The 24,694-nt window shown below is 42.1% G+C and overlaps 1 protein-coding gene across 1 annotated transcript in view; it reads right to left on the bottom strand.

Moving 5' to 3' along the window:
* Window positions 1-915: 915 nt before the first annotated feature.
* The window catches only part of HYDIN (HYDIN axonemal central pair apparatus protein), a 388,294-nt gene continuing 364,515 nt past the window's right edge, over window positions 916-24,694 (bottom strand). The window contains 6 exon segments of the mRNA XM_033218949.1: window positions 916-1,194; window positions 1,197-1,458; window positions 3,470-3,694; window positions 12,778-13,008; window positions 23,475-23,625; window positions 24,496-24,659. Of these exon segments, the coding sequence (XP_033074840.1) occupies window positions 977-1,194; window positions 1,197-1,458; window positions 3,470-3,694; window positions 12,778-13,008; window positions 23,475-23,625; window positions 24,496-24,659 (1,251 nt within the window). The 3' untranslated portion in view covers window positions 916-976.

The following is a 24,694-nucleotide window of genomic DNA, read 5'->3' as shown; positions in this document are numbered from 1 at the left end:
GAGTGATGTTTGAGAAAGGCACTGACTTGGATCACCACGCTTTAGGTGCACACAAAATAGTGGCAGTTGCAACGTATCAAACTGAGGTGTGGTCCTTCCCCTGGCAGGGATTTCCCGACTCAGTTGCAGCACAGGGCAGGTGATTGATCTGTAGCACTGGTTCTCAACTCTGCTGCACAAATATATATATATAATAAAGATGCCCATGCCCCTCTCCAGACCGATGACATCAGATGGGGATGGAGCAGGTTCTGAGTGAGAGTTAGGTGGTTCTGATGTGCAGATGGGTTGAGTCCCTGCTCTCCTGCTGAGTGCTATCCAAGGCTGGGTGTGTGTGTGTGGCGGGGAGATCTGTGAGCCTTTCTCCAGGGCCTAGACTTCAGTGAGAACTTTCTGTGTAGGAGAGATGTGGGATTCGAACACTGATGGTATTAAAAGTCAAGAGAAAAAGTGATGGGAGTGTCCCTGGATTGCCCTAATGTTATCTGTTCATCCCTTTGAAAATACTTATTTGGCTTTTATGTGAAAGCAGAATAAAATGCCACATCAAAATAGTCATATCTAGGGGCTTTTTAAACCATTTTGGATGTTAAAAAGAAACTGCAGTACCCAGCGTCACACACTGCTAAGTGTTGTACGGTGGAAGGTCATTAGTGTGATACCTGTGCCTTCTTGATAAAAATGGGAATTGTTACAAAGTACTTGAGCTTTGGGGCTATGTTAAGAAATTAAATTTAGGGGCTCACAAGGATTCAGTTGTCTAAAATATAGACCTGCTGTGTGTACTTATAATGTTTAATATGAAACAGATATTTCATATCTATATTTGGAAAACACATAATATGGAAATAACTGTCTCTACAATTGTATGAGAAGAATAAAAACAGTTCCTTTAGAATTCTTATTGTTTTCTTTATTCTTTTTCAGGCTAAGACAATGCATAGCTTTTGGCTGATATAGGTAACCCTGGTTACCACTAAAGGGTGATCCCCTTCAGATAATAAACCCATTTAATTCCAGTTTCACTCCCTTCGCCAGGAGGGCAGCTCACAGTCAGCTTGGTGGTGATGGGGATTTTGCTGCCAGACGGGTTTCCTTCAAAGGAGACTGTGATGTTGTTGATCTTCTTGGGCCGCACAGACTCTACAGCGCGAACGGTGAAGGCTGGGTTATCCACGATGATGGAGAAGGTCACATGTGATAGAAAACATTCTTGAAGGGGATGATTATGCTGTACCCGGCTCGGATTGGGAAGGGACCTTGAGGCTTGGGAGGCAGAGCCATTCCAAAGAGGGGGATGATATACTCTCCACCTGCGAGCGATGATAGAATCAGGATGCCCTTGGTCTCACCCAGGTGGCTGGGCTCGAAGAAGACTTCCACGCTGGCTTCAGTGCCTCCCTGGCCTCCTGCGGCTGCATTAACGAGTTTTTCTGCGTGGAAGTCTGTACAGTCGGTCTGAAAGGGCAACAAACAAACTCAGCTCACATGAGATCCTGAAGAGCACACCAGCCCCTCCACTCCTGAACATCAAGCAAGATGTCTGTGTGAGACTGGGAATGTTAGAAAGTTGTGTCCTTATAACTCCCTTGCAGGGTAGGTATTACTAATTATTATTTCTCTTTAGCTGCAAAGAAACAAAGGCAAAGAGATGTTAATAATGTGTACCGAGACACACAGCCAGATTATGTCAACAGAGCAGTCATGGAGGCTGGTCCCTTATATCCGGTTCTTTTCTTCCATGAACGTGGAAGACCAAACGTTCTGGCTCCTAGAGGATGGATGGCGCTAGTTCCAGACAACTAGCTGTGAGCAGAAGTGAAAGGTGGCACTTCCATGCTAGAGCCTTTCATTGCCAATTTAACTCCTGTCAGGGTCTTTTCACCCCTCTGGTACTGTACTGCAAATATTTGAGATGGTGCTTGAATCCCAAGGGACTGAGATGAGCAGGGTCCCCTGCTGGCCTCTCTGGAAAATTGCTCGAATGAGAAACAAGCCTTCATCTTAAGCCCCTGTGGTTGTTACTGCACATAACCTAGCGTCTCTTGGCTGAAACAACTGATCAAGAGCCTCTGCCTCTTGTCTACAGCCACAAGATCTCTGATTTCACCCTGGGCATGTGACTGCCCAGTACAAAAACTACCTTTCCTCTGCTGATAGGTGTGGTCCTGCGAAGTTTTGTTCCATGGAATATTGGTGGAGGTGATATATACAACTGTCCCCTTTCCCTTGTAGCTGGTTGGAATGTGGATGTCCTGATAAACCATCTTGGCCCATGTGGACCAAAGCAGCTCCCTGCAGAGGGCAGAGCATTGGGACAGAAGGTGTCTGGGTGCCTGGTGTCAGCGAGCTGCCATTCCAGCTCAAACTGCTTATGCCCAGACTGTTATTTGTGAACGAAACCAACACCTAATTTGCTGTTATTTGTGGTTTCTGTTTTTTAGAATTTTATTTTATTTTTTTTTTACACAGAGATGAGGTCTTGCTATGTTGCCCAGGCTGGTCTTCAACTCCTGGCTATAGCGATGTTCCCACCTGAGCCTCCCAAAGGGCTAGGATTGCAGGCGTGGTCCACTGTGCCTAGCTTTGGGTTTCTGTTTTAGTAGTTGAACCTATATTCCAACGGATGTAACAGCTAATGTGTATGGAGCACTTACTATAGGCTAGGCTCTAAGAAAATGGCTTTAGAGGCCGGGCGCGGTGGCTCAAGCCTGTAATCCCAGCACTTTGGGAGGCCGAGACGGGCGGATCACGAGGTCAGGAGATCGAGACCATACTGGCTAACATGGTGAAACCCCGTCTCTACTAAAAATACAAAAAACTAGCCGGGCGACGTGGTGGGCGCCTGTAGTCCCAGCTACTCAGGAGGCTGAGGCAGGAGAATGGCGTGAACCCGGGAGGCGGAGCTTGCAGTGAGCTGAGATCCGGCCACTGCACTCCAGCCTGGGCGGCAGAGCGAGACTCCGTCTCAAAAAAAAAAAAAAAAAAAAAGAAAATGGCTTTAGATACATATTTAAAATCCTTACAGCAATCCTGCAAGGTTGGGGGGTATTATCCCCATTTATAAATAAGCTTAGAGAGCTTAAGCAAATTAGTCATCCAAAGAGTAAGTGGTGAAGCCAGGACTCAAACCCGTGTCTGTTTGATTCCACAGCCGATATCATGGCAGCGATACTGTCTCTCCCTATGGATCCCTGAGCGCGCTGTGCGAAACAAAACTCCCCTACACGCCATCACAGCTTGTTAAGACAGAAAGTCTATAATGGCAGAACCCAGGCCTGGTGCTGTTTGCTTCTAGCTAGGAGTTTCCAGGCTAGATTCAGGCCTCTGAGGCAGGTGTCACCATGGCAACGAAGCACCTGCGTCTCTCTGAGTCTCACATTCATGCTCCCTCTGTGTCTCCTCCCATTGTTTTTGAATCTAGCATTCATATGAGGGAAGGGCAGAAGGTAGAGCAGGGGCGACTCACCCTGCAGTAGTATTCTGTCCTCTGCCGTGTGTAATTGATGAACTTCACAAGGATGATTTGGCTGCTGCCAAGGACAGTCTGGAAGTGAACGGGCTTTTCCGGAAGTGCTGGCGTGGCTTTCAGATTGAGCTCATACTGGTAGTAACCCAAGTCAGTGTTGTGCAAAGTTAGTCTTCCAAAGGTTTCTCCAGCTTTCAGGGGCTGGAATTCAAATGAGAACGTGCCCTGGAAGAGAAAACAGAGGATCCTGTCATGCTGAAAGGCTAACTCATCACCTGCCACCTGGAGACCTGCCCAAGGTTCCATTGCAGGTTGAGGGCAGAAATAGTGCACATGATCATGCTGCTCTTGCTCCTAGGGGAACCTCTGTCCAAACCAGCCCACCCTCCCTCCCCTGTACCTCTCCTAGCTTTCTCCAGTTCAGGTGATTCTATATCTGGAATTTCTATGAATCTAAGTGCAGGTGCTGGACCCTCTCCTGAGAAGCACACATAGGGAGATGTGGAGATGGGCGAGTGCTGCCAGTAGGAGGGCTGAAGCTTAGGCAGCTCCTTCTTTGCTCATGGTCAATCTCAAAACCCCAGTGTCCTGGGGTCTGCCATCCTCCATTGTTACCCACAGCAAAACAAAGCAGAACGAAAAAGCATTTCTTATATAGCGAAACAAGGGAAACAACTCGAATGTACTATTAGTAGATTAAACAAATTACGGTTTTCTCACTTCAGTGGAATGTTGTGTAGCCACTAGAAAGGATGAGGTAGAGTGGGGCTGGGCGCGGTGGCTCACACCTGTAATCCCAACACTTTGGGAGGCTGAGGCGGGTGGATCACGAGGTCAGGAGTTTGAGACCAGCCTGACCAACATGGTGAAACCCCATCTCTAAAAAAAATACAAAAATCAGCTGGGCACAGTGGTGCATGCCTGGAGTCCCAGTTACTTGGGAGTCTGAGGCAGGAGAATCGCTTGAACCCGGGAAGCAGAGGCTGCAGTGAGCCAAGATTGTGTCACTCCACTCCATAGCCTGAGGAACAGAGTGAGACTCCGTCTCAAAAAAAAAAAAAAAAAAAAGAAGTAGAGCAATACACATTGAAATGAAAGGTGTTGATGTTGATGATATTTTAAGTGGAAGAAGGAGGTTCCAGAAATGCATATATAGTATGAGCTCTTTTTTGTGAAGAGTATGTCTATGCATGTATAGAAAGAGACTGTTAGAATATATACCACACTGTTACCAGTAGTTATATTAGGTGGGAAAACGGGATTCTGGAGACTTTTCAATTTCATATACTTTTATATAGGTAAAATTTGGTTTTACTATGAGTAGGTATTTTAAAAAATAACTAGTTCTTATTGAAAAATATCAGAGGCTGGGTGCAGTGGCTCACACCTGTGCTTTGGGTGGGTGAGGCAGGAAGATCACTTGAGCCCAGGAGTTTGAGATCAGCCTGGGAACCATAACGAGAGCCTGTTTCTACAAAAAAATTAAAAAAATTAGCTGAGTGTATGTAGCGGCACACGCCTGTAGTCCTAGCTACCCAGGAGGCTGAGGCAGGAGTCCTTGGTAGGAGTTTAAGGCTGCAGGGAGCTATGATCATACCACTGCACTCTAGCCCGGAAGACACAGTGAGATCCCATCTCTAAAAAAGTTTTTTGAAAAAGAAAAAGATCAGAATAAAAAGAGGATATCGCTGAAGTTACAGATGTTTAACAAAAAAGAATATAGTATAAGAATTTAGATAATTTTACCACAATTTAAAAACTAGATAAAATAGACATGTCTATAAACAAATATAACCTATAAAAACAGACTCCACTTTGGGAGCCCGAGGCGGGCGGATCACCTCAGATTGGGAGTTCAAGACCAGCCTGACCAACATGGAGAAACCCCGTCCCTACTAAAAATACAAAATCAGCCGGGTGTGGTGGCGCATGCCTGTGATCCCAGCTACTCGGGAGGCTAAGGCAGGAGAACTGCTTGAATCCAGGAGGCGGAGGCGGAGGCTGTGGTGAGCCGAGATCGCGCCATTGCACTCCAGCCTGGGCAACAAGAGCAAAACCCTGTCTTGGAAAAAAAAAAAAAAATCACACCCAAGAACATCTAGAAAACCACTTAGTTCTATTAATATAACCATTAGAGAAATGTAGTCAATAGTAAAAAAAAAATCCTTAAAGAAATTCCAGGTTCATAAATCTTTACTTGTAAGTTATACCAGACAATCAAGGATGAAAGAATTCTAGTATTCTACAAATTCTTTCAGAGAAAAGACCAAGAGGGAACCTGCTCCAACCAGCATAAAGTTGATACCAAAATCCAACAATAAGAGGAGAAAGAAAAATTGGATGCCAGTCTTTCTCCTGAACATACTGAATTTTAGAAGATGGTTGGGTACAAAGCCATTATACAAAATAAATGAATTGTAGCCAGGCATGGTGGCTCCCAAATCCCAGCACTTTGGGAGGCTGAGGCAGGAGGACCACTTGAGGCCAGGAGTTTGAGACCACCCTGGCCAAAATGGTGAAACTCTATCTCTACTAAAAATATAAAAATAGCCACGCGTGGTGGCACACATCTGTAATCCCAGCTACTCAGGAGGTTGAGGCAGGAGAATCGCTTGAACCTGGGAGGTGGAGGTTGTGGTGAGCCTGATCATGCCACTGCACTTCAGCCTGGGTGACAAAGTGAGATTCTGTCACAAACAAACAAACGAACCCAAAATAAGTGAATTGTAAAAGATGATGGGGTATAAAATCAATATACAAAAATCAATTATATTTCTATATGCTTACAACAAATAATGAAATTTTAAGAAGATACTATTTGTAATAGCATCAAAGTATATAAAACCTAGAAATAAGCCTAACAAGAGATGAAGTCTCTACATAAAAAACCAAAAAAAATGCTATTGAGAGAAATTAAAAAAGACTTAAACAAGTAGAGATTTGCTCGTGGATTGGAAATCTCAATATTGTAAAGATATGAATTCTCCTTCTAATACACAGGCCCAAGATGGTCCTCAATAATCCCCACCTCTGGGGATTCCCAGCCTCGTGCAGTCTTCTCCCACATGATACCAGGGGCTGACCTGTGTGACCATCGGCATATGGCAGAAAAGATGGCATGTCACTTCTGAGATTAAATGATGAAAGACTGTGGCTTCTATTTTTTTTTTTTTTGAGACAGCCTTGCTCTGTCACCCAGGCTGGAGTGCAGTGTTGCCATCTCTGCTCACTGCAATCTCTGCTTCCCAGGTTCAAGCAATTCACTTGCCTCACCCTCCTGAGTAGCTGGGACTACAGGCATACGCCACAATGCCCGGCTAATTTTTGTATTTTTAGTAGAGATGGGGTTTCACTATGTTGGCCAGGCTGGTCTCGAACTCTTGGCCTTGTGATCAGCCTCCCTCGGCCTCCCACAGTGCTGGGAATACAGGTGTGAGCCACCACGCCCAGCCTGTGGCTTCTATTCTTGCGCACTCTTTCTCTTAGATCTCTCATCCTAGGGGAAGTGAGCGAGCTGCCATATTGAAAGCAGCTCTAGGTAGAGACCTACATGGTGAGGAACTGAAGCCTCCAGCCAACAGCTGGCAGGGAGGTAAGGCCTTTCCAGCAACCACATGAGCGAGTTTGGAGACAGAAAATCCAGCCCCAGTCATGCCTCGAGATGACTAGCGTCCTGGCTGACAACCTGATTCCAGCCTCCTGAGAAACCCTGAGCCCAAACCACCTGGCCAAGGTGCTGCTCTTGAATCTTGATCCTCAGAAACTGTGCAGACAGTAAATGTTTGTTGTTTTAAGTTGCTAAGTTTTGGTTAATTTGTTACAGATCAACAAATAACTAATATATTCTCAAAATAATCTATAGATTCAATGTAATCCCAATCAAAATCCCAACAGGTTATTTTTCTTTTCTTTTTATTTTTTATTGAGGAAATTGACAAGCTGATTTCAAAATTGACACGGAAATGTAAAGGGCTAAGATACTCTGGCAAACAACAATATAAGAGGTTACTAAGTGTCAACATAAAGCTGGAATAATTGCTTGCTTTACCAGACATCAAAGCTTACTCTAAGTGGGTAGTAATTAGGATGCGCTGATATTGGCACAAATTCAGTAATTAGATCATGATGGTATCACAGAAAAGCTAGAACAGACCCGTGCATAGATGAACTTGATTTATTTCATAAATGGCCCTGCAGAGCCGTGGGGGAAAAGATGGCCTTTTAAGTAAAAACAGTATGAGACAATTTATATCCATTTGGAAAAAAAGAAAACCTGACTTCTGTTCACATGTGAAAAGCAATTTCAGGCTTTAGGCAAGATGATTGCAGCAGCATAGTTGGGTATCTCCCCAAATCTCCCCATAAAACGCACAGATCTACTAGGTTAACAGCAGCAAGAACACATGGCCACGATTTATAACAAAACTCGGTGAAAAGGTAACCCCTCAAATCCCAAAACACGAGTGGGTAGGACCAAATTACCAACAGCTAGCAGATGGATGCAGTATCAGCCACTACAGGGGAAAAGCAGAAGGAAGGTAAAAGAGCATCAGTCCTGAGAGCCCAAGAACCCAGAGTCGCCTCTGAATTGGGGGCTCTCATGCCACCAGGAAAACTTTTTTTCCCTTGACATTGTATGAACAGGCAAAACCTGGAAAACCCGATAGGACAATTTGACAATAGCAGCCTAAGCTAGAGGAATAATTTCGGGCTCCAGTTTATGGTTAATCACAAAAACTGTTGCGATAAGATTGGACAATATGGGGCAGTATAGGCCATTTGAATACACAAAATCAAGTGACTGAAGCTCCTTCCTAAGATAAAACTCCTGCACTGAGAGAAATCTATGAAAGTAGAATCTATTCGACCATAACAGAGACACTAGGGGTAAAGGAAAGATAGAGCTCAGAAAAAAGTGGGGATGAGAGCAGAGAAAATAAATCTTAAAAGCGTAAGGCTGTATTTGAAAAAAAAAAAAAATCAACATTTTGCAGTTACAACAGAGGAGAAAGCCTTAGATACACAGGTTACCCTCTCCTTCTAAGAGTGTGGAAAAACCTAACATGAGCAATGGAAAAGGAGGATGGTAGAATTATCCACAAAGTTATCTAAAAAAGTGAATGTGAGCAGAGAAACAATGAAGACAAGACGGGAAGAGATATCTACCAAACAAAAGACAAAAAGAGAACAGAACAGCCCAGATAATGAGAAAGCACATGGGGGAATATAAACTTGACTATGTCAGCATATTAAATACAAATAATATAAATAACTCCAGTGAAAAGTAAAGATTGCTGGGATGGATTGAAAAAACAAATCTGACTGGACGTGGTGGCTCACGCCTGTAATTCTTGGGCTCAAGCAATCCACCCGCCTCAGCACTTTGGGAGGCTGAGGCGGGTGCATTGCTTGAGCCCGGGAGTTTGAGATGAGCCTACAAAAAAATATAAAAATTAGCCAGGCATGGTGACACGCACCTATAGTCCTAGCTACTTGGGAGGCTTAGGTGGGAGGATCACCTGTGCCTGGGGAGGTTGAAGCTACAGTGAGCTGTGATCACACTACTGCACTCCAGCCTGGGTGTCAGAGTGAGACCCTATCTCAACTCCCTCTCCACCCCTCACCTCTCATCTATATACTGTTTATAAAAGACACGTTTAAATTATAAGGGCACAGAAAGGTTGAAAGTATAATTAGAACATACACTATGCAAATACTAACCAGAAGAAAGTTGTATTAATAGCAGACAAAATGATCTTCAAGGCAAAATCATTAGTAGAGACAAAGAGGATCACTTTGCAATGAAGAGTTTCAAGTTACCAGAAAAATACTATCATTTTTACTTAACCAAAACATAGCTTCAAAGTATATGAAGCAAAACATGACAAACTACAAGAAGAAACAAACAGATCCACAATCATAGTGATATACTTTAATGTACTCTCTTAACTGATTAAAAAAAAAAAGCAGACAAAAATATCAGTAAGAATATTGGCAACTGAACCCGACTGGGCGTGGTGGTTCACGCCTGTAATTCTGGTAGCACTTTGGGAGGCTGAGGAGGGCAGATCATGTGAGGTAAGGAGTTTCTGACAAGCCTGGCCAACATGGCAAAACCCCATCTGTATTAAAAATATAAAAATTAGCAGGCTGTAGTGGTGTGCGCCTGTAATCCCAGCTACGCGGGAGGCTGAGGCAGGAGCATTGCTTGAACCTGGGAGGCAGAGGCGGTGGTGAGCTGATACCGCGCCACTGCACTCCAGCTGACTGAGTGAGACTCTGTCTCAAAAAATAAACCTCAAAATGGCAAATGCATTCTTTTAAAAAAATACCTGTAATCCCAGCACTTTGGGAGGCCGAGACGGGCGGATCATGAGGTCAGGAGATCGAGACCATCCTGGCTAACACGGTGAAACCCCATCTCTACTTAAAAATACAAAAAACTAGCCGGGCGACGAGGCGGGCGCCTGTAGTCCCAGCTACTCGGGAGGCTGAGGCAGGAGAATGGCGTAAAAACCCGGGAGGCGGAGCTTGCAGTGAGCTGAGATCCGGCCACTGCACTCCAGCCTGGGTGGCAGAGCGAGACTCCGTCTCAAAAAAAAAAAAAAAAAAAAAATAGACGGAGGATCAAAAAACATAAACAAAAACAACCACCTCACAAAACCACACACTGGGCCATAAAAACAAGTCTAAACACATTTTAGAGAACTGAAATAATATAGAATATGTTCTCAGATCACAAAGTAATTTAAAAAATAACTAGAAAAATTCACGTTTTGAAATTAAGAAACTCTTCTAATAACCATTAGTTAAAAAAGTATTAATCACAAAAATTAGAATCTTTTTGAACTGAATAAAAAAACTACAATCACAATTTGTATAACTGCTAAAGCAGTACTTAGATATTTATAATCTTAAATGTATAGATTGGAAAATCAGGAAGACTAGAAGTCAAAGCACTAAGCATTCATCTTAGAAATTAGATGAGCCCCCAGTATCCCAAAGGAAGCAGAAGGAAGGAAATAATAAAGACAAAAGCAGAAATCAAGTAACCAGAAAGCAACCATATGATAGAGTCACAATGGAGCCAAAAGATGCATTTTGGAAAGAAACCTCTGGTAAGACTAATCAAGAAACAGAGAGAGAAGGCACAATAACCAACATTAGAAATGAAAAAGCGACGTCACATTAAAAAGGTAATATGATATTAAGAATTTTACACCAACATTTTAATATATGGATGAAATGAACATGGTCTTATTACTGACTCAAGTAGAAACAGAAAATCTAAGTAGTCCAATAACCCATTAAAGGAATTGAATAGTAGTAAGACAAATAAGTAGTAGACAATCTCCCCCACCTCCACGCATACAAAAACCAGCCAGGCCTACGTGGTTTCATCTGTGAGTTCAAGAAAGACATAATTTCAATCTTTTATAAACTCACAGAATCCAGAAAGTGAGAAAATGCCTGACTCTATATAGCTTGCAAAACTTTGATACGCAAACTGGAAAGAGACAGTACGAGAGAGGAAAACGGTGGTCTAAGCTCTCTCACGAACACAGATGCATATCTCCTATACATAAGATTACCCAACTGAAATCAATCTGTTTGTAAAAAGGGAAATTAAGTCCTTGAGGAGTTAGCAGTTTACCAGATGAGTAAATCTTAAAAAAAACCTGACAATACCAAGGGTTGGTGAAGATGTTGAACATCAGGAACTCTCATCACTGATTGGCAATTACCTACTAAAGTGATAGCTATGCACACTCTATGAGCAGTGGTTCTACTCCTAGGTATACACTGTGGAACAAAGTATGCCTATGCGCATTGGGAGGATACATGTACCAGGACATCCATGGCCATATTTTTCAGGATAACTAGACATTGAAACCAACACAAATGACCAGCCACTGAAGAATGAATATCTAAGTTGTGGTCTAGTCACACAATGGGATATTCCACAGCAGCAAAGACATATGAACCTCGGCTGCGTGCAACAACATGGATGGCTGTCACAATCACAATATTGAGCAAAAGAAAGAAGGCATTACAGAAAGCATATGCTGTGATTTCTCTCACAGAAAGTTCAAAAACAGGCAAATCTAAACTGTATTGCTCAAAAACAACAACAACAAAAGATCACAAAATAAGAACACTGGTAACTCTGAGGGGTGAGAGAGGGAGGGTGTTGTGACTGCAGAGGGGCACATGGCTGAAGGAGGTTTCTGGGGCAATTTTATAATTCTTGGCCTGGGTATGAAACAGATATTTATTTCACAGTTATTTGTTTGAAACACACGTTTTAATACATTACAGGTATATATATGTTTTATAGACTTTTTGGTATAGATTTTATAGTTCACAACGAAAAAGATCAAAATAAAATGAAGGGCATGGAGACTTGCTCTGAAGAACAAAATGGATTGTAGATTCTGCAGAGGAAGCGAGTCGGCTGGGGCTGGAGTGAGGGGAACTCGTCAGGTGGGTTGAAGGTGGAGAAACAGAAGAGATTTGATAGAATCCGGACAGTGAGAGTTTGCAGTGATAACCAGATAAAAAGACTCCAAAGAAAGTTAATCTCCCCACTAGTTCACAATTCTATTAACCATTGTCAGTTTTCTTGTGCTCCTTCCTGAAGTAGTACGTGTGTGTGCGCACATGCTATTACGTACCTTGTTTTCCTTTTCACACCTATTCTGTACTACTTTTATTTTATTTTATTTTGAGATAGAGTCTTGCTCCGTTGCCCAGGCTATAGTGCAGTGGCGCGTCTCACCTCACTGCAACCTCCGCCTCCTGGGTTCAAGCAATTCTTCTGCCTCAGCCTCCCGAGTAGCTGGGATTACAGGCGTCCACCACCATGCCGGGCTAATTTTTGTATTTTTAGTAGAGATGAGGTTTCACCATGTTCGCCAGGCTAGTCTCAAACTCCTGACCTCAAGTGATCTGCCCTCCCTGGCCTCCCAAAGTGGTGGGATAATAGGCGTGAGTCACCGCGCCTGGACTCTTTACTACTTTTATAATTATCAAAAAACAAGAAAAATAGTTTTAGCTGGAACAAAGCAAACAAACAAATCATAGAGACAAGGTTCATAGGAGAGAATTCCGAACTATATGCCCAAGCTCCTATGAGGACTTCAGCAACAAGGAAAGGAACATGAGGGTGATTGTCCCATCCCCTGCCTTCCTGACCACTGCCAGGGCCAGCCCACCCTCTGGGGATGCAGAGTGTGAATCCAGAGGTCTCGTGGGTGGAAGCCACTGTCACAGCTCTCAGGGAGCCCCTGACAGCCAAGGGGCCGTACCTCGGAGTTGGGAGGCACCACAAACTGGGACGGCAGGACGATGTCGGGCATCCGGCATTCCGTGGAGAAGGTCACCGAGTAGGGCAGAGGGTTCTCCAACTTGATGGAGGCTGATGCGACTTGCCGGACTGGGGTCACCATCTCGATGGTGTTCATGATGCCTGAAGGGATGACCCTGAAACTCACATTGTAGTACAAGAACTCCTTTGTCACCTCGTTTCGGAAGGTCACCTGTATTCACGGGGAGAGAGGGAGGAAACAGGGAAGAGCAGGGGTGAGCCAGGGTCCTCTGCACATTTTCAGGGGCTTCTTCTCTTTGTTAGCATTGTTTGGCATGTGAAGCACGGGTACCAGGCTCACAGGACCCTCGCAGCCTACCCGGATCCCTGCCAGTCAGACTTTCTAGTTAGGGATTCCAGTCCGGCTCCTCCCAGAGGAGAGATTACTAAATAGCCTGGGCTTGCGTTACAAGAGGCTAGAGTAGGATTGTCCAATGCCAGCACTTTCCTGGTGGGGACAGCTGGCCGGCTCTGGAAAACAAGTGAGACCTCTGAGGTAAGTTTCAACGGGCTTTCTTTCTTTTTTTTTTTTTTTGAGAGGGAGTCTCACTCTGTTGCCCAGGCTGGAGTGCAATGGCATGACTCAGCTCACTGCAACCCCCACCTTCCGGGTTCAAGTGATTCTCCTGCATCAGCCTCCCAAGTAGCTGGGATTACAGGCGCCTGCCTGGCTAATTTTTGCAGTTTTAGTAGAGACGGGGTTTCATCATGTTGGTCGGGCTGGTCCTGAACTCTTGACCTCGAGTGATCTGTCCATGTTGACCTCCCAAAGTGCTGGGATTATAGGTGTGAGCCACTGTGCCTGACCACAATGGGCTTTCTTCCTATTCCTGTTGCTGCTGGGATAGTTTAAAAACAACAATAGCATCTAACACTTAATTAATGATTACTGTGTGCCAGGCAATAAATAGAAATGCTTACTTAGTTAATTCACACAATTCGTAGGCACTGTTATTATGCCACTTCACCTTTATTTTATTTTATTTTTTTATTTTTTAAAGATGAGGGAACTGAGGCTTAGCAAGTATCTTGCCCAAGGTCACACGTAAAGAAAAGTGAGGACCAAGATTTGAACCCAGGTTAGACTGACTCTAAAGCTCACACTTGTAACAACACTATACTGTTCCTTCACCCTGCAACCGACTTCTTGTGCTGCTCACCTTTTTAAGTTCTTTTCCCTGGTGACTGATAATGTTCAGCATCTTCTCTGTTTTTATTGGTCATTCACATAGCTACTTTTATGCAATAGGGTCTATTCAAGTGGTTTGTCCTTTCTAACACATTGGGTTGTTTATCTTATTATCATTAGGTGTTAATAGTTCTTTATATAGTCTGGCTTTTTACTTTCAACTTCTTTGTGTCTTGAAGAGCTTCTAACACTCCCTGTCTTTTAATTGGAGTGTTTATAGTGTTTTACATTTAAACTGATTTTTTTTTTTTTTTTTTTTGAGATGGAGTCTCACTCTGTCACCCAGACTGGAGTGCAGTGGCGTGATCTCAGCTCACTGCAAGCTCCGCCTCCCAGGTTCACGTCATTCTCCTGCCTCAGCCTCCTGAGTAGCTGGGTCTACAGGCACCCACCACCGCGCCTGGCTAATTTTTCGATGTTTTTAGTAGAGACTGGGTTTCACCGTGGTCTCGATCTCCTGACCTCGTGATCTGCTCGCCTCAGCCTCCCAAAGTACTGGGATTACAGGCATGAGCCACTACGCCTGGCCTAAAGTGATTGTTTATATGTTTGACCCGAAGTCTGCTTCCTTGCTAGTTATTTTCCACATATCCCTTTTATTTTTCATTTTTCTGTTGTTACTTTCCTGCTTTCTTTTGGATTGATATATAATCTTTTGGAATATATTTTATTTTCTATACTGGCTTCTTAGTCATATTTTAAAACTTTTTTTTTTTATTGAGATGGAGTCTCACTCTGTCACCTAGGTTGGAGTGCAGTGGTGCGATCTCAGCTCACTGTAACCTCCACCTCCTGGGTTCAAGTGACTTTCCAGCCTCAGCCTCCCAAGTAGCTGGGATTACAGGCATGTGCCACCACGCCCGACTAATTTTTGTATTTTTAGTAGAGATGGGGTTTCACCATGTTGGCCAGGTGGGTCTTGAACTCCTGACCTCAGGTGATCTGCCCACTTCAGCCTCCCAAAGTACTGGGATTACAGGTGTGAGCCACTGCGCCTGGCCTTTAAAACAATGTTTAATGGTTGTTCCAGAGCTAAAAATGAATCCTTATCAACATTTATTAAATGTTAATATTTTATCACTTCCCACTTGACAACGGACGCTTTCTGGTCCCTACCTCACACTCAATAATAACCTTGCTTTAGCATCAGTTCATTTGCCTGTCCACTCCATCTTTTGTGCTTTTGTAGTCATATCTTTTATTGCTACATACATAAGAACATCTACCTTAGGATGTTATTATATGTGTTATAAACTGTCAGTTGTCTTTTAAGAAATCGAAGAAAAAACCCTCCAAATATATATTTTGTATTTCCCTAGGTATTGACCATTTCTAGAGCTCCTCATTTCTTCTTGCAGACTGAAGTTCCCATCTGGTATCCGTTCCCTTCAGACTGAAGAAGATCTATTAACATGTTGTGCAGTAATGTAAATCTGCTGATAATGAATGCTCTCAGGTTCTTTTATATGAAAATGTCTATTTCACTCTCAGTTTTAAAGGACATTTTCAGTGGATAAAGAATTTTAGATGAACTGTTTCCTTTTCTTTCAGCACTTTACAGATAGCTTCCATTATTTCCTAGGTGAAGCCAGAACTCTAGGACAGCCATTGTTATCGCTGTCCCTCTCTCTGTAATATGTATTTTTTCCCCCTGACTGCTTTAAGCTTTTCTCTTTATCGTTGTTTTTTGGCAGTTTGAAAATGAAACGATGCCTGATGTGTATAGGCATAGTTTTCTTTTTATTTTTCCTGCTTGAAGTTTTCCAAGTTTCTTGGATCTATAGTTTTTTTTTTTTTTAATCCAATTAGGAAAATGTCAGTAATTATTTTTTCAAATACAGCCACACCTCCATTGATTGCACTTCACTTTATTGTACATTGCAGATACTGCCTTTTTAAAAATAAATTGAAGGTTTGTGACGTTGAACAAGTCTATTAGCAGCATTTTTCCAACAACATGTGCTCACTTTGTATCTCTGTGTCATATTTTGGTAATTCATATTTGAACATTTTCCATTATTTTTATTTTTCATAAAGATGGAGTCTGGCTGTGTTTCCCAGGCTGGTCTTGAACTCCTGACTTCAAGTAATTCTCCTGTCTTGGTCTCTCAAAGTGTTGGGATTATGGGCATGAACCACCTTGCCTGGTTGTTTCATTATTTTGATATCTGTTATGATGATCTGTGATCAGTGATTTTGGATGTTGATATAGCTTGGCTTTGTGTCCCCACCCAAATCTCATCTTCAATTGTAAACCCCACATGTCAAGGGGGAGACCTGGTGGGAGGTGATTGGATCATGGGGGTGATTTCCCCCATGCTGTTCTCATGATAGTGAGTGAGTTCTCAGGAGATCTGATGGTTTTATAAGGGCTCTTCCCATTTGCTCACCACTGTCTCTCTCCTGCCACCATGTGAGATGTGCCTCTCTTCCCCTTTTGTCATGATTGTAAGTCTCCTGAGGCCTCCCCAGCCCTGTGGAACTGTGAGTTAATTAAACCTCTTTTCTTTAGAAATTACCCAGTCTTGGGTATGCTTTATAGCAGTGTGAAAATGGACTAATACAGATGTTACTATTGTAATTGTTTTGGGGTGCTATGAACTGTGCCATACAAGATGGTGAATTTAATCAGTAAATGTTGTGTGTGTTTTGATTGCTCCACTGCCTGCCTATTCCCTCATCTCTATCCCTCTCCTCGGGCCTCCCTATTCCTTGAGACACAACATCATTGAAATTAGGCAAATTAATAACCCTATAATGGCATGTAAGTTAAAATGAAAGGAAGCATCACATGGCTCTCACTTTAAGTCAAAATCTAGAAACGATTAAGCTTAGTGAGGAAGACATGTCAAAACCTGAGATAGGCAGAAAGCTAGGCCTCTTGCACCAAACATTTAGCCAAATTAAGAATGCAAAGGAAAAGTTCTTAAAAGAAATTAAAAGAGCTACTCCAGTGAACTCACACATAATAATAATTATATAATAAGAATTATTGCTGATATGGATAAAGCTTTAGTGGTCTGGATAGAAAATCAAATGAGCTATAGCATTCCCTTAAGCCAAAGCCTAGTCCAGAACAAGGATCTAACTCTCTTGAATTCTATGAATGCTGAAGAAGTAAGGAAACTGCAGAAGAAAAGTTTGAAGCCAGCAGATGTTGGTTCATAACGTTTAAGTAAAGAAGCTGTCTCCATAACATAAAAATATAAGGTGAAGCATCAGGTGCTGAGTAGATGCTGCAGTAAGTTATCCAAAAGATCTAGCTAAGATAATTGTTAAAGGTAGCTACACAAACAACAGATTTTCAATGCAGATAAACCAGCTTTCTATTGGAAGAAGATGTCATTTAGGACTTTCACAGCTAGAGAAGAGAAACCAATGCCTGGCTTCAAAGTTTCAAAGGACAGGCTGGCTCCTGTTCAGGGATAGTGCGCCTGGTGACTTTCAGTTGGTGCCAATGCTAAATCTACTCTGCCTATGCTCTAGAAATGGAACAACAAATCCTGGATGACAGCACATCTGATTTCTGATTACAGTGTGGCTTACTGAATATTTTAAGCCCACTGTTGAGACCTACTGCTCAGAAAATAGATTCCTTGCCAGGCGCGGTGGCTCAAGCCTGTAATCCCAGCACTTTGGGAGGCTGAGACGGGCAGATCACGAGGTCAGGAGATCGAGACCATCCTGGTTAACACGGAGAAACCCTGATTCTACTAAAAAATACAAAAAACTAGTCGGGTGAGGTGGCAGGCACCTGTAGTCCCAGCTACTCGGGAGGCTGAGGCAGGAGAATGGCGTGAACCCAGGAGGCGGAGCTTGCAGTGAGCTGAGATCCGGCCACCGCGCTCCAGCCTGGGTGACACAGCGAGATTCTGTCTCAAAACAAACAAACAAAAAAAGAAAATAGATTCCTTTCAAAATATTACTTCTCTTTGATAATGCACCTGGACACCCAGGAGCTCTGACGGAATTGTACAGGAGATGAATGTTGTTTTCATGCCTGCTAACACAACATCTATTTTGCAGCCCATAGATGAAGGAGTCATTTTGACTTTCAAGTCTTGTTATTTAAGAAATACATTTCATAGGGTAATAGTTGCCACAGATAATGATTCTTCTGATGGGTCTGGGCAAGGTAAACTGAAAACCTTCTGGAAAGGATTTGCCATTCTAGATCCCATTAAGAACATCTGTGATTCACTGGGGAAGGTCAAACCCTCACCTATGCCTAGGAGTTCAAGACTTCAGTAACTTGAAAAGTAGAGGAAGTAACTGTAGATGTAGTAGAAATAGCAAGAGAACTAGAATTAGAGGTGGAGCTTGAAGATATGACTGAATTGCTACAATCTCATTATAAAACTTGAATGAATGTTGAGTTGCTTCTTATGGATGAGCAAAGGAAGTGATTTCTCAAGATGGGATTTACTCACGGCAAAGATGCCATGAACATTGTTGAAATGACAACAAAGGATTTAGAATATTCATAAACTCAATTGATAAAGCAGCAGTAGGATTTGAGAGGACTGACTCCAATTTTGAAAGAAGTTATATTGTGGGTAAAATGCTTTCAAACAGCATCACATGTTACAGAGTAATTTTTCATGAAAGGAAGAGTTAATTTATATGGCAAATTTCATTGTTGTCTAATTTTAGGAAATTGCCACAGTCACCCCCACCTTCAGTAATCACCACCCTGATCAGTCAGCAGTCATCAACATCGAAATTAGGCAAGACCCTCCATCAGCATAAAGATTATGACTCACTGAAGGCTCAGATGATCACAAGGATTTATTTAGCAAAGAAGTAATTTATAATTCAGGTATATACATTACTTTTAAAGACCTAATGTTATTGTACACTTAATAGACTACAGTATAGTGTAAACATAACTTTTATAAGTACCAGGAAACAAAAAAAAATTGTGACTCACTTTACTGTAATATTAGCTTTGTCATGGTGGCCTGGAACTGAACCCATAGTATTTCTGAGTTATGTCTGTAATTTAATTTTCTGCCTCATTCACATTCTCTATCATTTTCGTCTTCCCAGAGAATGTTACGTTATGTTTAGAACAGTTGCTGTGAAGTCTTTGCCTGCTAAATCCAACATCTGACCCATCTTGGAGTCAGTTTCCATTGACTGCCTTTTATTCTTGACTATGGATCTCATTTTTCTCCTTCTCCACAGGTCTAGTAATTTTTGTTTGTGTACTGGACAATGCTGATGATCATTGTAGAGATCCTGGATTCCATTGTCTTCCTTTTAACAGTGTTGATTTTGTTCTAAGAGGTAGCTGAATCACTGACTTAAATTTGTGTGGGTTTGGTTTTATGCTTTGTTAGAGCACATCTGTGTAAAGCTCAAGGTATTTATCAGGACCTTCTGACTTGCTGGGATACAATCTCCAGGTTTTGTCCTCCCTGTAGAACTTGTATGTGCTCAGTTTTAAGCTTTTTTAAAGGGCTAACAAAGAGAAGGCCTTATGAATGGCCCTTTCTCCTAAGCCTTTCTTCTGGCTTTTCTAGTATTTTAGCGGGGTTTTCAGGATTTTAATGAGGTATTAATGCAATCTGTTTCCTCTGGCTGGGCCAGACTTCCAATGTTCCCAGCACTGATTAACACATAGTATTGCTATTCCTTTATCAACCAAATAGCAGCTGTTCCCTAGTAAATCTCATGTTGTCTCACACTGCACATGTGCAGTCCAACTCCTAGCCAAGGATAGTGAGGGTTCGAACCCCCATGCTGTCTTCTGACCTGTCCTCTTTACTCATGCACTGGTCCTTTCTCTCTGGTGTCGTACCCTGTAGAGACCAGCCTTTTTGACTGCCCCAAACTCTTGATTTCTGCCTCCTCAGCTCTTTGGGGGCTGCTGTGCTTTGCGTGGACTCTAGCTCACTGAACTGTAGTCAGGAAATTGTCCTTAGGCTGAGAACCAGGATAATCGTGGGGATTCATGTTATGAGTTTTCCTTCCCTTTGGAGGACTGCAGTATTGTGCTGCCTGTTGTTCAATGCCTGAGAAAAGTTGCCTCAGAGATTTGGTTGAGTTTTATGTGTTTTTTTTTTATAGTGGGAGGAGTATAAAATGGATTATTATAATCATTATAACCAGAAGCAGAAATGCTTTCTATTCTTTAAAAAATGTTATCATTTTTAATCTCAATATGTATTACTGTAAGGAGACTGGTGATCTGGGTTCACTCTGTCATTTTTACTCCAAAGTCTTTTCACTTCTATTTTGATACATATCTTTACTTATTTTTTGTTTACATCTACAGTTTATGAATATCTCTATTCTCTTCCTACTCTTCTCTCTGAATGAGAAAACTTCTCTTATTTCCCCCATTCAATTCCTCCAGAATGAGGAAATGTTTCTCATTGCCTTATTTTATTCTTCCCCTTGCTATTTCCTATGTTCAGGTCATATGAAATATTTATGTTAGATTGTCTTTCAACAATTATTTAAAATTACCTATCAATTTAATTTTGATTCTTTGCTTATTATATCCTTGTACTTTCCTCTTTAAGTCACTTTTTTTTTTTTTTTTTTTTGAGACAAGGTCTCACTGTTGCCCAGAATGGAGTGCAGTGATGTGATCTTGGCTCACTGCAACCTCTGCCTCCCGGGTTCAAGCAATTCTCCTGCCTCAGCCTCTTGAGTAGCTGGGACTACAGGCATGTATCACCATGCTGAGCCAATTTTTGTATTTTTAGTAGAGATGGGGTTTCACTGTGTTGGCTAGGCTGGTCTTGAACTCCTAACCTCAAGTGATCCATCCACCTCAGCCTCCCAAAGTGTTGGAATTACAGGCGTGAGCCACTGCACATGGTTCACTTACTTATTTTTTAAGCTTTGTTAATTCAAAAACTTTTAATTTTGTATTTATTTACAGATGGAGTTTGTACATATGGGTGGTTTACTTTTTTTTTTTTTTTTTTTTTGAGACATAGTTTTGTTCTGTTGCCCAGGTGGAGTGTAGTGGTGTCATCTCGGCTCACTGCAACCTCAATCTCCTGGGCTCAATCAGTCCTCCTACCTCAGCCTCCTGAGTAGCTGGGACTATAGGCACGTGCCAGCCCACCTTGGCCTCCCAAAGTGTTGGGATTACAGGTGTGAGCCACTGTGCCTGGCCCTAGGTCAGTTACTTTGAGTCCTTGTATGTCCAAGTTTTGGGGTCATAAGAGTTTTGTCTGGAAAAAGAGTTCTAGATTGACAATCATTCTCACTCAGACATTTGGATAGCTTGTTCCATTATCTTCTTGTATTTAAGTGTTGCCACAAGAAGTCTCATGTTACCATGATTATTAGTTCCTTTTATTTCCTCTAGAATCATCTAGGACTTTCTCTTTCATCCCGGTTTTCTGAAACTTTGCTCTAATGTATTTAGATGTGAGTATTTTTACATTCATCCTGTTTGGCAACTTGATGGACCCGTTCGATTAGAAGACTCGATCTTCTTAAAAAGCCCTGGAAATATTTCTTCAGTTATTTTGTTGAAAATTTTCTTCCCTCTAGTATCTTGTTTCTCTTTCAGGTGCTCCTATTACATATATTAGAACTTCTTGATTTATACATTGTCTCATACTTCCTTTAATTCTTTTTTTGAAACAGCTTTATTGAGATATAACCCACATACCATACAAACCCTCATTTAAAGTGTTCTATTTAGTGGTTTGTAATATATTCACAAGGCAGCATAGCCATCACCACAATAAACTTTAGAACATTTTCATAATCCCTAAAACCCTATAACCATTAAGTCACTCCCCTTTACCCCAACCCATCCCCTCCAGCCCTCAGTACCACGAATCGACTTTCTATTTCTGTAGATTTGCTTATTCTTCAAATTTCATCTACCTGGAGTCACACAATATGTGAATGGCTTCTTTCACCTACATTTCAAAGCATACATTCACTTACATATCAAATCACACATTCACTTACATATCAAATCATACATTCACTTACATTTCAAATCATACATTCACTTATATTTCAAATCATATATTCACTTATATTTCAAATCATACATTCACTTACATTTCAAATCATACATTCACTTACATTTCAAATCATATATTTGCTACTGGCTTCTTTCACTTAGCATAACGTTTTATAGCAGTTATCAATATTTTATTTCCATTTCTTTTTATTGCCAAATTCCACTCTATTTATACACTTACCAGTTCATGAAAATTTGGGTTGTCTCTCCTTTTTGGCTCTTATAAATAATGCTGCTATGAATATTTGTGTATAGATTTTTGTGTGCACATATGTTTTCATTTCTCTAGGGTATTACCTAGGAGTTAAATTGGTGAATCATATGGTAACTCTGTGTGTAACCATTTGAGGAAGCACCAGGCTCTTTTCCAGGGCAGCTGCACCATGTTATACTTCCACCAGCAGTTTATGAGGGTCCCAGTTTCTCCACATCCTTGCTGGTGCTTGTTATTACTTCATTTTGTTCCATTTCTTTGTCCTCAAGGGCTAGTAATATCTGGTGATATTACTCAGTTCCATCTTCTAAGTTATTAGTAATCCCCATTATAAAGTCCATCCCTCCTGTATGGTTTTCTAAATATTCTATTTTTCGTTTCTAGAGCCTCTAATTGATTCTTTGTCACAATAGCTTATCCTTATTTCATGGGTATGATTTTCTCCCTTTGGGGATATAAATAATATCCACTTAAAGTTTTCTGTTTGCTTTAATAACTCATTCTTTTCAGAGGTTCTGATTTATTGAGTAGGTGTTTCTATTTTATGGTAACTTTTTTTTAGATGTTTCATGATTTCTTGATTTTGAGGTTCTCTTAAAATCTTGTCTGTCTGTGAATGCTGATCTGATTAGATGTGATTGGAGCAGCCTACTCAGTTATTGTAGAAAAGGAGATCTCACACTGCTGGATGCATCTTGCCAGTATCTCTCTCTCTCTGTGTGTGTGTGTGTGTGTGTTCCTACTTTCTTTTTTTTGTTTTTGTTTTTTAACTTTAAAATGTTTCCCTTGGTGATTCCATCCCACACCATAGCTCCAAATACTACCTACAAATGAAAAATTCCCAAATGTTATCTTCAATCCTGGCCTCTCCCATGAGCTACAGACCCTTTTCTTCAAAACACTTACCTCATTTTGTAATTATACACCCATAGTGCAATTATTTGAGTAATGTCCATCTCTCTCCACTAGACTCTGTGTTCTGTGAGAACAGAGATTGTGCCTATTCAGGTCACTGACGTGTTACCAGCAATCAGTATAGTACATGGCATATGTGCTCCATAGATACTCGTTAAACCACTGAATGGATGAGGTGAACCAACTCATGAATGAGAGACCCTGTGATGTCTTGGAGCAGTGAGCATGGGTGGCCATCTTTACTTGCTAACACCAGGATCAAACTCAGGGTCAAACCTCCTGAGTTCCAGGGTGGTGCCTTTGCCATGTAGATACCTTTGCAGTGTACGTTCCCTCCTTGTGGGAAAAGAAGTTCAGCTTGTAGTCTTTCTTAGAGCCAGATAGTACATCAATGTAATCAAGGCCCTTCATAGTGATGCTTAGGTCCGGTTTCTCTGGTTTCAGTATTTCCACGATGACCCGGAATCTGGGGCAGCATAGGAGAAGACAAGACGGGAGATGAAATGAGATCATTAACCCAAAGGCAAGAAGGAAAAGTGCCAGCTGTACTCTTGATTTTATGGGTAGTGCATGGGTCCAGGGTTCTAGTCTTTACCCTGTCACTAACAATAATGGGAACTGCCATTTACTGGCCACCTATTATGTGCCAGGGACTAAGTGGCCTGTGTGTTACAGGCATTAATCCTTGCAGTATCCATAGGAGGTATTAATTCATATCACTATCATCTCCGTGTCACTAAATAGAGGCCAAGAGAAGGAAGATAAGAGAAAGAAGATAAGATGCTCCAAGAGAAGGAAGATAAGATTACTGGTTACTGGCAGAACCAGGATTGAAATTTAGGTCAGGCCTTTAGCCACTATGCTAAGCAGGAAGCCTTCAGTACACTGTGCCTCGTCTCCCAGTTCCTTCTCTGTCAAAGAAGGGGACCATGCTTGTTGGCCTTGAGCTCTCCTGGTGCCTGATTTCCACTCTGCTCCTCCTGCAAGGACAAGATCCAAGGACTTGCTTCTCTGGCCAGTGGCTTAGGTGATAAGACAGAACACTCAGTAAAAACAGTGATGATTATCATTATGATAAAAACAGCTAACATTTATCGAATGCTTATTTTCTGCCAGGCATTGTTCTAGGAGACTTACAAGTAACTAACAGCACAGAAAAAGAATCTCGCTAGAGGCTTAGTGTTCAGGAAATGGCTGGTCACATCAGGGAACTCTGTCTCTGACTCCTTGAGCCCCTCAACATCCTCTAGAGGCCCTAAGTAGGGGAAGGACCAGGCTAGATGGTGAAAGTCCTCCTTCCGTCTCCCCACCCAGACCCCTAACCCCATCCCCTTACCTCTGGGGCTTGTTCAGCCAGTTGGTGATCGGCAGAAGTTCAGTGTAGGGGGTCTTACATGGCACTTCACGGTAGATACTGGCTACAGCTTTGGGGAGCTCGGAAGTCCCATGCAGAGCATACAGCCAGCCAGTCCCATCCGGGAGGGGGAAGAAGAGGGTGCCCTAAGGAGAAGAAGGATGTGATCAGAATGACACAC

Source organism: Trachypithecus francoisi, unplaced genomic scaffold (assembly GCF_009764315.1).
Source record: "Trachypithecus francoisi isolate TF-2019V2 unplaced genomic scaffold, Tfra_2.0 Lachesis_group10, whole genome shotgun sequence".
NCBI classification, from domain to species: domain Eukaryota; kingdom Metazoa; phylum Chordata; class Mammalia; order Primates; family Cercopithecidae; genus Trachypithecus; species Trachypithecus francoisi.
Note: the sequence above shows the minus strand (reverse complement) of the source record. Positions and strands in the feature narration are given on the sequence as shown.